This window comes from Canis aureus, chromosome 13 (genome assembly GCF_053574225.1).
Source record: "Canis aureus isolate CA01 chromosome 13, VMU_Caureus_v.1.0, whole genome shotgun sequence".
Classification (NCBI taxonomy): domain Eukaryota; kingdom Metazoa; phylum Chordata; class Mammalia; order Carnivora; family Canidae; genus Canis; species Canis aureus.
The window spans coordinates 56,849,185-56,864,508 of record NC_135623.1 but is presented as its reverse complement, the minus strand read 5'-3'; the positions used below and the strand labels follow the sequence as shown (position 1 = coordinate 56,864,508).

General features: G+C 33.7%; 1 protein-coding gene across 4 annotated transcripts in view; it reads left to right on the top strand.

Annotated features, from left to right (window-relative positions):
• FBXW7 (F-box and WD repeat domain containing 7) overlaps positions 1-15,324 on the top strand; it is a 232,728-nt gene that overhangs the window by 198,789 nt on the left and 18,615 nt on the right. For 3 of the 4 annotated variants that reach the window (XM_077846368.1, XM_077846366.1, XM_077846370.1), the window contains 2 exons: positions 3,695-3,777; positions 6,788-6,929. In XM_077846368.1, coding sequence (XP_077702494.1) covers positions 3,695-3,777; positions 6,788-6,929 — 225 coding nt within the window. Of the gene's footprint in view, positions 1-832; positions 1,259-3,694; positions 3,778-6,787; positions 6,930-15,324 lie in introns of those variants that run through there. The other variant, XM_077846369.1, reaches the window with a different exon arrangement.

Here is a 15,324-nt window from a genome sequence, read left to right as displayed (position 1 = left end):
GCCTTCAGGCAAGTTTTGGTATTTTGTTATTATGTAAAATGCCTTTTTAAAGATAAGCAATACACACTGTCAGAATAATTTTGGAGGTCCAATACTTCCTGTTTACTCAAGATTAAATTCACAAATGAGGGTAAGACTCTCCAATGAGCCCAGTTTTTGCTGTCTTTGGAGAAAGAGTCTTTTGGCCAAACTTTATATACTTAATACCAGTCTGATAGTCTTAAAAATATATTGTCATGATTACTAAGAATTGATGAAGTGTGTGGTAATTTTCATGATATGTTTTACATGAGTGAAATGGAAAAACATAGGGAATATTTTCATTAAATGTTAGTATAAGAAATATGCATTTAAAATGTAACTTATTACATAATTTCTGCAAATGTTGTTTGCTCCAAACTGGTTTACTTTAGCATAAATCCCCCCAAAGAATATTTAATTTCTCCCTTTGGGATGGCTCATTTTGTACCATCTAAGCTACTTGAAAAATGTGATCAGGCTGTGCCAGGACTGCAATAGGATAACAGTTAGTGGAAATAGCCTGCTTAGCTTCTGTTGGGAGGACTGTATGGAAAATATATTCCATTTTCAAAATGTTTCTGAAAGCACTTATTTGTGGAAAGGATGCTTGCCATTTAAAACTCTTCGGAAATGCAGGTTTTACAGAATACAAAATAATCTCCTGAAAGTTTGAAAGGGGAAGGGGGCTGTCGTGCGGGGGCGGTCTCATTTGCTGCCCACATCCTCCCTCTGCTCGGTGCGTTGTGTGCTTACGGGTTCCCTGGAGCGGATCACCATATAATTGATGTGCAGTCTGCATTGCTGAATCCTGGACTGCACCATTCTGTGTTCAAGGGAAGATGTAATCTGATCCCTCTGCTGCTGAGGGAGGAATCTGTTCAGTCAAGGCTTTGACAGGGCATAGTCTCCTCCAATAATCTTCTCGGTTCTCTCTCATTATTCCCTCGAGTTCTCCTCAGTCAAGCTGCATGTATGTATGTGTGTCCCGAGAAGCGGTTTGATACTGAGCTGCATTTGCCTTTACTGTGGAGTTTTGTTGCCGGTTCTGCTCCCTGATCTTCCCTTTCTGACGTGCCTGAGCATGTCCACATTAGAATCTGTGACATACCTACCTGAAAAAGGTTTATATTGTCAGAGACTGCCAAGCAGCCGGACACACGGGGGCACAGAATCACTGAAGGGGAAAAATACAGAAAATATGGGTTTCTACGGCACACTAAAAATGATTTTTTACAAAGTAAGTAATCTGTTTTCTTCCTGTGTTGTATGATTGTGTGTGTGTGTGCCTGCCTGAGAAGGAAAATCTGTATCATCAGAGATGGCTGCAGTATCCTCTAATTTTGGTGGGTGGCTGGATGGCTGGTATTCTGTTTTATAACGTGAATGTAAGCAAATAATGCAAAGACAACGTAAGCTGTAAGCAGCTTTAAATTGAAAATAAAATGTATATTTTCATCTGGGAATTTTTCACTAAAAATATATTTAGACTTCGGAGATGTGGCTCCGTTAAATGCTGACCTGGAAATACTCTACCCTTAGTTGGCTTTTAGTGAAATCTTTTGCCTTTAATTTTTCTATACCTTATTTATATTTCTTTTCTTTCTTCTTTTAGTTGACTCTTTTAAAGTCTGGAATCACTAGGATATTTAGGACTTATAATTTAAAAGATCGTATTTACTTTCTGTGCCCTTAGAAAATTGCAGAATTAATATTTGGTTCTAAAGTCAAGATTTTCAGTAAACAATATAATATTTAAAAGACTTCTATAGTCCTACAGAAAGTGCTTTATTTGGTAAAATATTCTGAAAATAAAAAATCCTTTTTAAATGGTTCCCTCGATATGTCTTTTTTGGGCATTTTTATTCATTGAAGGATTTCTAAGATGGAAATAAAGTTTGCTTTTGGTGGCAAATGGCATTTGCACCAATGTGTATTTACAAGATACCCAGGGAAGTTCTGAAAGCCAGTATCACAACTTAATTAGAATGAATATCAAAGTTTCTCATGTTAATTTTGAAAATAAGAATCTGTAGAAGTTATGAAAAAACTAGATTTTTAAGGTAATCTGTACTGACCGACCTTCTTGATAGATATATTTGCGTGTATACATGTATACATGTCTATAATTTATATACGTGCAAGCACGTGGCTGTCTATATATTAAAGCTTATATATTTATTTTTGCTTTTTATTAAAATTACTTGGAGAAAGAAAATAAGGGTTTTTGAGAGGAATCACTCTAAAACGATGTAATGAGTACAGAAACTTCTGAAGGGTTGAAATGAGACCAGTTCCATTTCTTTCCAGTAGGTATTTCTTGAACTAAGGTATAAATTATGGATTAGCTTGTTATACCCTCCTTCTAGCCCTTAATGTCATAAGATCATCTCTGTATTTTGGAAGACTTTTTCCTGATGATAAAAACGTAGTCTTTATTATCCATACTGTGGCTCAAAAATTTTTAGAGTCTTGTTGGTTCTCTTTGGTATTTATAATGTAGCATGCTGTGTTATGATGTTCCCATGTGAGGCAGTAGGTAAGAAGTCTGCTGCAAAGCAAGGGTTTTCGCCTTGCTATAAAAATGACGATAGCTCTCTATCACTCTGGATACCCCCTCCCCATAATTTTCAGTAGTACAGTAATTAATTAGAAGATACAAATCTCAGGGGGTTGTTGAAATAGAAAAAGTTGAATCTTAACAGATCTTATTTTCTAGTTTTATAACAGATGTATAGTTAGGTAACCTCAGTTAACAGATGGTAAAATATAAAAAATAAATATTTCAATTTTGATGTTGACAAAATGCAACTCTAAATGTATTTACAGTATTACACATATATAGCATAAGGAGATTCTTGAAAACTATAGATATTGGATATACCTTACAAAGATGATTAACTCGTTCTTTTTAAATCTTTTTGTTGGTGTTGCTTTTCAACTTAGAATATTTTGTCCTGAGTGAGCATCTGTGAGTGAAGTTATATTCTGTGTAAATATCAATTCATGGCTTTTTCCCCACCTTTATTATACCATCTTTAGACTTTTCTCCTCTTACATATATACTTTTTTTTACTCCCCTCATTGCCCATATTCATTGTTTATGCCTTATTATAATTGCTTTTCAAGATCATTTTATTTACATTGTTCTCTTTATACTTTTGTAATAATCTGTGTGTTTTAAATTCAATTATTGTTACTTCCATTCAGCTTTTGAAATTTTAAATTTTGCTATTTTATCTTGAGCTATGTTTCTAAAGGAAAATGATGATCACTAAGAGAGACGTGTTAAATATGGTTCTGTAATGTATGTATTAACGTGTTTTTTTCCCCTGTGTTGGTTCTTAAACTGGAAAACGTGAAAGGTATATCACTCTCAAGGAATATGTATGATGAATATCAATTTTTAAGTCACCATATGCTATTCTTCTAGACAAAATATTGGATAGGAAGGAATTCACCTTCCTAGTCTTTAAAGAGTAAAACAAAGTACAAGAGGTAGAAAAAACCATGAAGCATTTATTTTCTATATACATTATCTATGCCTAATTAGTGAAAATTTAGGCATATGAAAATTAAGAATTTTTTTCAGTATTGCCAATGCATATGTTAAGATTTAGTAGTTGGGACAGGTGACTTTTTTTTTTAAACCTATCTTATTTGCTTTACCTTATAGATGAAAAGAAAATTGGACCATGGTTCTGAGGTCCGCTCTTTTTCTTTGGGAAAGAAACCATGCAAAGTCTCAGAATACACAAGGTAATACTGAGTATAATAATTAATTCTCTTATTATTCTTATGTTTCTTTAAAGAAGTGATGATTCCAAAAACATTTCTTCCAGTTTATTCTCATAGAATTATAAGGTAACGAGTACTGTTGACTCTATAGCATATTTTGAGATCACTAAAAATTGAGAAATACATAATTTTAAATAAAAGAATGACTACCACTATAGCTTATATTTTTCTTACTAATACTTTGAAATAAGACACAAGCAGAATTTCTCTTATGAACAAAATTTCTAAATCACAAATTTTAAGGAATTCTAAAAAGTAAATTCTAAAATGTGAATATGAGCAAATATATCTTGTAACTATAGCAACAGCTATTCTAGGGTAGATATTTATATATGCAGAATTGAAGATACATTTATTAGCAGTGAAATAAACCTCACAGTTACTAAATAAATCTTACTGTGTTAGAAATCCCCTTTTATTTGCTTGGTAGATCTTATGTTTTTAACACATACATTTCCACACTGGTAACATAGTTTCCATAACAACTAAATACAATTGTAGTCTTGTTTTGTGCACCATTCTATCATTTTTGGATTTTACATCAATATAAAACTTTTCCAACTCTCATGCTAATTAGGCTAACTTAAACACAATATCTGTTACCCAGCCAATTAAAAATGGCTTTGGATGTCATTTGGAATTTGGTATTTTAAAATTTAAATGACAAAAGTATCTTCAGAGCTTTTTTGGGTCTTTTTTGCATAATTGTCACTTTTTCAAATTACTGATTAAAAGTTAGCTTATAGAAGCCATAAGAACTTCATGATGGTGACATTTCATTTCCCCTAAATATTTTGACTTAAAGTTATGTTTATTATATAAGAGGCAACAAAATTAACATTGCTCAGACTGAAGTTTCTGTGATTGAGCATTGTTAGAGATTGCATCCCTTTTTTTTTTTTTTCAAAGAAAGAGTTTATATTTTTATTTCATTCAGTTGTAGGAAAATTTTTTTTTCAATTGCTCTTCCCTGAAATTTAGAAATCATAATAATTCGTTTTATGTGCACAAAATACAGAGATGATATAGACGAGAAAAATAAAATTATCTCCTTTTTATTCAGGAAGTGCTTTCTGTGTGATTCCCCCTTAATGATTGTCCCGTCCCTTTCTCTCTTACCTACCCTTTGCTTTTTGACAGTTTCACTGTGTTTTGGGCACCTCCACCAGAGGGTGTGGAGTTATAGACAAGAGGAACTCTTCACTTCATTTTTACTTTTACCTTCTAGTCTTGATAAAGTATTTCTTGGTTGAGAAAGTTGAGTTTAATGTAAGAATGTGCTATTTTTAATATGTAGATTCCAGTCAACCATATCATTTTGGTTTAATATTAATATGGCTGATACCAAGACAAAGGCGTTAAATTATTCAGTTGTGTTTAAGGCAGCTTGTAAATAAATGCTGAATTTTTACTACAGAACACAGTTTAATAAAATTTGCCTTTAGTTGCTCACTTTTTATATTGAGAAAGCACTTGAAAAGGTACAAGTTCTGTTTTCAGCCTTTTAACATATAATCTTACCAAAGCAAACCAAACAGTGTATTGATTTCCATGTCTTTTTGGAGAGTTTGTCAGGATATATTTGGTGTTTTTAAAAATTTTTTGACAGATTTTCTAATAAGAATGAAGCTATGATTTTCCATCTTCTTTATCAGAAAATTTCAGTTATGATCCCATTCTGTTTCAGTTTGGAGAAGAAAATAGAGCTTACCTTTGAAATTTGATAGACAGGAAGATAAAATTTAATTGTATGTTAGAGATTATCATAGATGTATAATGCTAAAAGATTTAAAGGTGGTAGATACATAGATTTTTCTGTAAAACCTGGTGATAAGACTTATTTTTTAACAAAATAATGAGTTACACTGGATAGAGAAGGATTGGAGGAGTTGTTTCATTAGCAACTTATCAGAGCTAGGTATTGTGCTAGTAGTATACAATTTGTATGTTCTTCGGATCTAAAATACTTTATTATCATAGCTCAATAAATTGAAGATTATTTCACAAATGTAATTATGAATCTCCTTGTACTTTTTTTCCAAATGTCCCTAAAATAGAGATATTCAGTATTTACCTCAAGATTAAATAATTTAATTATGTGTTGAAATTAGAAAGTAAAGCTTAAAATATTAATAACTTGGTTATAACTATACTTTTTCTGCTATTCATCATTTTTAGGAGAGTTGGACAATTTTAGAAATAGATCTTCTAGTCTTGACTCTTTTATTTTGCTAGTGGCAGAACTAAATTTCAGGTTGGTTTGTTTTCTTTAATATCTCAGAGTTTAAATTATTGGATAGAAGTGTTAGATCATCTCATTTTATTTAATTTTACGTATAATATAGTAAGTTTTCAATATTTAACTGTTTTGAGTAAATCTATGTCTAATCAAGACTTGTTCCTGCTAAGATTTATAAATGACAGTGAAAAGTTGGAGAGAAATAGATAAATATTGTAAATAATTTAGAATGCATCTTGTGAAAAGTCCAAGATATTTGAGCATCCTACTTCTACATATGAATCTTTTAAAGCATTAGTAGGTTTTACAGCTCTTTTTATTAAGGAAATTTAAACTTTTATTTAATTAAGTTACTGAAGACCTGTCACAAAGAGAGGTGGGACCTGTATCTTCTAAAGATATATTTTAGCATTATTTGTATGTATCAACAAGTTGCAGTTTTGCCATAGAGATTCTGTCATTTGGTTGCAATTAGCATTGCTGGGATAATAACAGGTGGCTACGTAGGAGGGAGGAAACCAACTCTAAGAATAGCAGAATAGATTTTGTATATCCTTGCTCTCTGAGAATAAGCAAATGAAAGTGATAATTCTATTGATATTTGAAACATGCCAGATCATTATTATTATTAAATTAGAGCCCATTACTCTTAATAAATGCCTATCTCTGTTTCCACTCTTGTGGGTTTGTTTTTTTGTTTTGTTTTTTTGTTTTTTTTTGTTTTTTTTGTAGTACCACTGGGCTTGTACCATGTTCAGCAACACCAACAACTTTTGGAGACCTGAGAGCAGCCAATGGCCAAGGGCAGCAACGACGCCGAATTACATCTGTCCAACCACCTACAGGCCTCCAGGAATGGCTGAAAATGTTTCAGGTGACATGTCTAAACACAGTACTTGAAATGCTTTACTTAATCACTGCAAAAAATAGGGGATTATTCAGCCATGAAAAGGAACTGTTATATGCTACATCATGGATGAACCTTGAAAATATTTTGTTCAGTGAAAGAAGCCAGACACAAAAAGCCACATTTTGCATGATTATTATTTACATGAAATATCCAGAACAGGCAAATTGATACAAGGGAATGTAGATTAGTGATTGCTATGCGATTGGTGAGGGGATATTGGGACTAACTGCTAATAGGTACAAGATCTCTTTCTGGGGTAATGGAAATATTCTGGAGTTGATAGTGATGATGGTTGCACAGCAAGATAGGTATGCTGGGAACCATTTAAGTGTACATTTTAAATGGTGAGTTTTGTGTTATGTGCAGTATATGTCAATAAAAAAATGCTATTGAAAATAAGGGAGCTCATTTCAATTTTTAAGTGTATTAATCGAGAGAATCCAGTGCTTATTTTGTGTTAGTGTGCGTTTGCATTTTTTATTGCTTTTTAGATAATAAGAACTTTCTTCCTTTTCTCCTTTATGTTTGGGTTTCTGGGGTTGCTGAATGTACTTTCTAAAATTCATTGCTTAAGAAGTACCTGGGTGGCTCAGTCAGTCAAGCAGCCAACTCTTGGTTTCTGCTCAGGTCATGATCTCAGGGTCCTGGGATTGAGCACCATGACCCTCGCACGGCAGGGAGCCTGCTTGAGGATCCCTCCACCTCCCTTTACCCTTCCCTCCACTTGCGTGTGCACTCTCTCTCTCTGAAATAAATAAATATTTAAAAAGATAAATAAAATATATTACCTGGAAGTTAAACATTTAGGAGTAATGTAGGAACTCTGCTAATTAGTCACTGGTGATGACTTACCCATCACTGTTACCCTAATAGTCTCCAGGAGTTGATACAGCTTCTTTTCATCTGTGCCATGCTTACGCATGGCTTATCATGTTCAAATTCTGGTTACTGTATTTTACCGGCATTTAAATTCTCTGAAAGTTTACTGGGAAGTTTGGCTATAACCAAGCCTCTTTTATGAATTTTATAACTCCTAATAGTGATAGTAAATTGATATATCTTTTTCCAGTGAGGTAATACATATAAATCAAGTATTTAGACAAATAGTTGACCTAGAGTAAACACTTGCTTAATTATTCTTTGTAAATACCAAATAAAATAAATTATGTAAAGTGAAGCTGTCTCTGATATTAGCCATGGCACTAATGTAAAATGAATATATTTCCTTACCTCTTCCTGCTTGATTGGTGGTATTTTATGAATGCATAAGGGAATAAAAATACATAAGGAAAAAAGATACTTTACTTGACTTTATTTGATATTTTAAGTTTTTAAGATGTCCATTATGTAAATCCTTATATATTAAATTCCTGGGCAAGAACTAAATAAATGTCCTAATCTTTTTCTTCCATAGTTGGAAAATTCACTTGAATCAGTGTTGCTTTTAAATGGATTTTAAAAATTGTCTTCTGCCCTTCAGGTGATTTCAGAGAAACTAGGGTAACCTTTTTTCTTCAGTTGGTAACTGAAAGGTTAGAGCAGTGGTTCTCAACAGGGGGCAGATTTTTCCTCTGTTGAAACATTTTTGGTTGTTGCAGCTGGTGAGGTGGAGGGCAGGACACTGCTGGCATCTAGTGGGTAGGGACCATGTAAAAGACAGCCTCCTATAGCAAAGTGTTATGGAGCCCAAAATCACCAGTTGCTGAGATTGAGAATCTGGATTAGAGGAATTAAAGTTAATATACTATTCATATTATAATGTTATGAACAACAACAATTACAAAGAATTTTTTTTCATTTTCATAGGCACATATTGATTAAACTTACCTTTCCCTGAGGATTATTCCCTCTCCTCCTCCCAGCTCTTTTACCTTAGGTTCTTGATTTTTTTTTTAATTTTAATTAATTCTTTCCTATGCATGCATTCAGAACTTTAATTTTTTTATTATATCCTTTTGATAAGAAATTTACCCCATCAGTAAGAGGTGAAAGTAGGACTCAGACATTCATACTGCCAAAGAAATACTGTAAGATTTTTATTATCTCTGGTTAAGCCAAAGAGATGGAAATACAGGTATGTGTTGTCATGCTTGCATACGGAGGACTTGAGAGCAATGCAGAAGACATCATAGCATTTTTAAAAGATTTTATTATTTATTTATTTATTTATTTATTTAGCTAGCAAGCATGAGTGGAATGGGGGTAGGGAATAGAGGGAGAGGGAGAAGCAGACTCCCCACTGAACAGGGAGCCCGATGTGAGGCTGGATCTCAGGACCCTCTGATCATGACCTGAGCCAAAGGCAATTGCTTAACTGACTGAGGCACCCAGGTGCCCCTGATTTCATATCATTTTTACAAGAAAGTATCAACATGATTGAAAATTAGGCTCTCACTGATAGTTTTCTCATCATTGTGGACAGCCTGCAAAATTTTTATTTTATATGAAAAGCTTTATTTCTTATCAGAAGGTCATAAAGTGAGATTTATTTTGTATGTGATATGGGCCCATTTTTTCCAGTGTTATATTTATTTTGTTATTTTTTTAAAAGATTTTATCTGTTCATGAGAGACAGAGAGGCAGAGACAGGCAGAGGGAAAAGCAGACTTCTCTGAAGGTAGATGCTCAACCACTGAGCTACGCAGGCATCCCTTTCCAGTGTTTTAGAGTACCAAAATATTCTTTGCTAGTCATTTAGACTTTTCCCAATTTTAAGAGAACTCTCTCAAATATTGATGTATAGAAGGGAGCATTTGTGCTTTATTTTGTAGTGAGGATGTTTTAGGGAGTTCTTTGTATAATGCTTGCTTATTTAGCTAGCTCATACTTCTTTTTTTTTTTTTTTTTTTTTTAAGATTTTATTTATTTCTTTGAGAAAGCACAAGCAGGGGCAGCAGCAGAGGCAGAGGGAGAAGCAGGCTCCTCACTGAGCAGGAAGCCTAACAACAGGGCTGGATCCCAGTACCCTGAGATCATGACTTGAGCTGAAGGCAGATGCTTAACCAACTGGGCCACTCAGGTGCCCCTAGCTCATACTTTTCTTAATGAAATGTCCACATGGTACCACATATTGTATGTCATCAAGTCTGAGATACCATGGGTTATTAGATGCATTCCATCTTCAGAAATGTTACTTGTTTTTTAAAAAGTCGTATCCTAGGATTAAAGAGATTCAATAAGCTAAAGAAAATATTACATTAGCTTTTGTTCTGTAAAAACAAACAAACAAAAAACTCCATTTGATTACTTTTCATATGACAAGTAGATGCAGTGAAGAAAACTTGTTCTTAGCTAATAGGAATAACAGGTAGAGGGATCCCTGGGTGGCACAGCGGTTTGGCGCCTGCCTTTGACCCAGGGCGTGATCCTGGAGACCCGGGATCGAATCCCACATCAGGCTCCCAGTGCATGGAGCCTGCTTCTCTCTCTGCCTCTCTCTCTCTCTCTCTCTCTCTCTCTTTCTCTCTGTGACTATCATAAATAAATAAAAATTAAAAAAAAAAAAAAGGAATAACAGTTAGAATTACCCCAAAGGTATATAGTACTATATGTATTTTTTCAGATAAATATTCTGCAGCAAAGAAATCTACTAGCAACAAAAGGCCAACTAGACAGGTATATCAGGACCTTAATCCTTTGAATACCATATCCATTTCTGACACACCCAAGGCCTCATTGTTGGACATTGCCCTTTCTTTTCAGGTCTGGCGCCAAAGGAACTAGAGATGAATCACTTGCCTAAAAGCTTACAATGCTTTCATGCCTAACATGTAGAGAGATATAATTTCATAGTAAAATGGGGGGAGTCATGAGTTGACCTATGTGCTATATAGTTGAGGGATAATTAAGCTGGCATGATTTCTACAGATGTGCTGTGGGGGTATTTAATGAGGACTTTTCCGTTGCATAACAAGCAAAATGGGAGAGCTTTTCCCCTTACTGTTCTGCTATTGCTCCTAAGGCAGTGATACAGCATTGTTTTGGTCCAGCTCCATCTATTCTAACAAAGTACCCTGTACTCCATTTATAAATTGAATGAGAACAAATGATACACCATTTTGGATAGAGGGAAATTGAAACAAAACACCACCGCAAAATAGAAGTAGAAATTCAAAACATAACAAAAAAAAACAGAAATTTTGTACTGTTTAAATTTTTAGTAGTCATTGATTCTGCTCTTTTTGGCAACCAGATTGATGCTTCATCCTGTTTATTTGGGGGCAGAGATTGGTCATTTTGTATATTTGTGTATTTGGGTGTTAACACATAGGTTTTTTTACTTGAAAATTTTATAGCAAGAAAAGGCACCAATAACAATAACATCTTATGTTGAAATTTACATAAAGAAGTACCCTGATACAATGAGAAGCACATACAATTTAGAAGAAAAAGATCTTAGTATGTATTTTGGCTTTACCTCCTAATACTAGGGAATTTTGTTGTTATCATGTAACCGCTCTTGCCTTATTTTCATTCTTTATAAAACAGATTTAACACTAAAAAGTTGTCAGATAGAAGACAACATGTAAATGTGCTTATGTATTTGTATTTATGTATGTGTATTTGGAAATATAGTGGAGACTCAGTAAACGTTAGTTTCCTCTTTTGGTCAAGAGGTAACCTTTACGAGCCTTACTTTTCTCAGTTCTAAAAAAGGACTATTAAAAACAGCTTCATACAAATGTTACTAGACTAACTGTATTAGCATTATTTTAATCAAAACAAATTTGCATTGCACTAAAACCGTGAATGTACTTTGAAAATACCTTCAAAATATTTTTAAATAATGTAGAAAATACTTCTGCGTTTTGAAATTAAAAGTGGAATAAAACTCTTTTGAAGGATTTAATTAAGTTCCATGTTAACACTTAGAAATTGTACATGTTCTCTAACTTATTTTATATAGGTCTTTTTATTTGCTAGTCAACAAAATATTGATAATGCCAAAAGAAAATGAATTCAGAATTACTTTGCAATTGTATTTGAGGCAATATGATCAAGAAACCCTATGTGAGGAAGAGTTTAAAAAAGTTATAAGAAGTGAGTTCTTGACCACATGAAATTCAGGCACAGTACTGCCCAAAGTCATAAAATGTTTGTCTGAATGGGCTATATAGATGTCATCCAGACTAGTAACCACTACTGGTATGTGAGTCACTTGCATCAATACTGGATGAGTTGTTTGTTTGTTCATTCATTCATTCATTCATTTTTGAGTTGTTTATTTAAAACATAAAGTGTCCTCAGCTCCACCTTGACCACTGCATCAGATTCTTTGATGGTGAGTTTTAGGACTGATTCTTATACTCCTCAACCAGCATTTGGATAAACACTGGTCTGGACCAAGCCCCTCATTATACAGATGGGGTCTCTGAGACAGATTAATTAGGGGACTTTCATAGTTCCATGGTGAATTTACTGGTGAAACCCAAGCTCCTGATTACAATTCAGTGTTCCTTATATTCTCTCCTACCTTCATTCTCTAATTATCTGAAATAAAATACCACTTCCATGGGGGAATTTTCAAGTTTGCATTTGCAATTATATCCACAAAGTAAGTTTTGTTTCTCATGATCCTCTTCAAATTTGGAATGTTTTTCCTGTCCCCTTAAATATGTTTTCACATAACTTTACCATAAAAGACCAAAGGAAGATGCTTTTATCTGGGACAAATATTTTTCAGGACAGAAATAAAATAATTATCAGAATTACCTATGACTTGTGCAGATACAGAAACGAAGGCCTGCAGAGGTTAAACTGTAATCTAATTAGTGGAAGTATCTTCTCCAAGGGTTGGGTTTTTTGATCTCCAATTCAGTGCTCTTTCCACTATTCCTCATTAAAGTTTGGTGTGGGTTGTTGTTATTTTGTTTTAATATACTCATTAACTGCTAGGTCTTCAAGTTAACACATACTTCCCTTACTGGTAAATCATGTATCTATACAAAATTTGGAACCAATCTTGGAACCAGACTAAACAAGTTAAGTTCTAATAATGTCAAATATAAGTATCTACTAGAAATACTCTGGAGAGAATTTTGAAATGGTGGTGGTGTGGTACTTCCTGACTCTTTGGGGGTTCATTTATTTATTCAATAAATAGTTACTGAGCACCTGTCAGGTGCTAGGTTCTACTTTGGATTTGGGATACAGTAGTGACAAAACAGACCAAAAACCCTTTCTCACAGAACTTAGACTATAGTCTAAGAGGGAGAGGGAAGGAATGGGGTTTAGGGGGTTTGGAAATGGTTTGCGATTTTAGACAGGTTGTCCAGAGTAGGTAGATCTCAGAAGGAAGCAAGCCATGTGGATATCAAGGCAAGACTGTTCCAGGAACAGCAAGCGGAAAGGCTCTGAAGCAGAGCATGCTTGGTGTGTTTATGGCTAAAGCGAGTAAACAAGAGGGAAAAGTAAACAAGAGTAAGAAATTAGAACCTTGTAGGCCAACCTAAAGACTTCAGTTTTTTGCTTTGAAGTAGGAAGCTACTAGAGAATTTTAAGCAGAAGAGTAGGTATCACTGACTGTTTTGTGGAGAATAGAACGAGGAGGGTAGAGATGGGAAGTTGAAAGACTGGGTAAGAGGTTATAGGAATAATAAGGTGAGAGATGATAGTAGCTAGACCAATGAATGTGGTTAATGGTCAGATTCTGGATATATTTTGAAGTTTAAGACCTTAAAATTTCTTGATGGATCAGAACCATCTGATGGTGGTGAGAATGGGAGAGTCAGGGATGACTCCAGAGTTTTTGGCCTGAGCAACTAATAGAATAGAATTACATTTTACTGAAATAGGGAAGATTGTGGATGTGCATATCAGAAGAGAAGGATCATGGACATGTTAAGTTTCTGTTACATATCTAAGAATACATACTGAGTAAGCAATTTTATATAGTGGTCTGGATTTCAGGGAAGAAATCCGGCTAGAGAGAGGAAAGTGTCTATATGGTTCATACCTTTGTTGGAACCATCTGGCAGATGTGACTTTAAGTAATTATTAGACTATTGGATATGTGTAGTTGTGGAAACAGCCTCATTTACTATCAGTTTATAGCCTATGTTGCTAATGCTTGTCAGTGGTGATACTTTTCAATAAAATGTCACAAAGTGCCATCTGCTGAATGTATGTATAATTTAAATCAAGGTATACTTTTTATCTGACTTGTTAAATCAAATAGTGTTTAATGCAAAAACATTGTTTAGAAATATTTTGCTATGCAGGCATAATTTTTGTCATGAACTTTGCCTTAAATATGTAGAAATTTTGACACAGTTTTTAATGTTTAAGATTTTAATGTTTAAGATCTGAATTAGTTTTTGTCTTCTGATCTGACTTGTTTCATTCTAAACCCCATCCCTAAAATCCTTGAAAATAGACATTTGCCATCCATTAGCAGTTCTGTATCATGTATTGATAATGTTTTTCTCTTCCTTTCTTTCTTAAGAAAACAGTGACAATACGTTAACTGAAAAAAAAGAAAACGTCAAACATGTATATTACCTTAAAACAGAAATATTCATAGTAGCTATTGATGTTATTAACTTATGTAAAGTATATAGAGGAGTAATATATTGAAAGGTATTTCACTCTTTTCACTGTAGAAGATTATATAGGATATCTTTATTTTTATATCAAAATTGAACCACAAGCACTTCCAAAAACTATTTCTAAGGCAGCCATTCACATATGCACAGGGGTTTAAGAAGTTTGCATTAAAATTATTATGCTATCAAGTTACTTAATTAAAGCTGCATTTTAATCTAGTCACTGTATGTTGTCCATCACCCAAATTGTCATGTCCTTAGAATAGTGTCCATGAATCCTTATGATGTAGATGCAGAAGAATAGCATGTTATGAATAGCATGTTACCTTCAGTCCTGTGAGGAATGTAAATCAATAAATCAGAGTTTATAGTGTTGATACTAAATGATCAGAGATGAGTGGAGATTGATCAGTGTAAGTTTTTTCAAAGAAGTAAGTTTTGAACCAGGATTTGAAGCTATATAAGGAAAACTGAACAAAACAATCTACCTTCAAATGAACTGCTTTTAATTGGTCATGTGTATGCAGATACATGTATATGCATATTTTTTATTTTTATTTATCAGTCCTCTAACTAAAAAGGATACATGATGAGTATTCCAGAAGAATGTTCTGGGTATGCATATATATAGAAATAAAAGAAAAAAAAGGATTTGTTAGAGCCTGTGTTTCCTCATATTTGGTGATAAAATGGAAATGTTTCCCAGAGTTTTCATGGTTAAATAAAATGATGTTTGTGATAAGTACAATGGGAGGAGTACAACTGAAGTGTTTGATAGTATTAACATAATTTACACTTTATGATAGAAAAGAAGA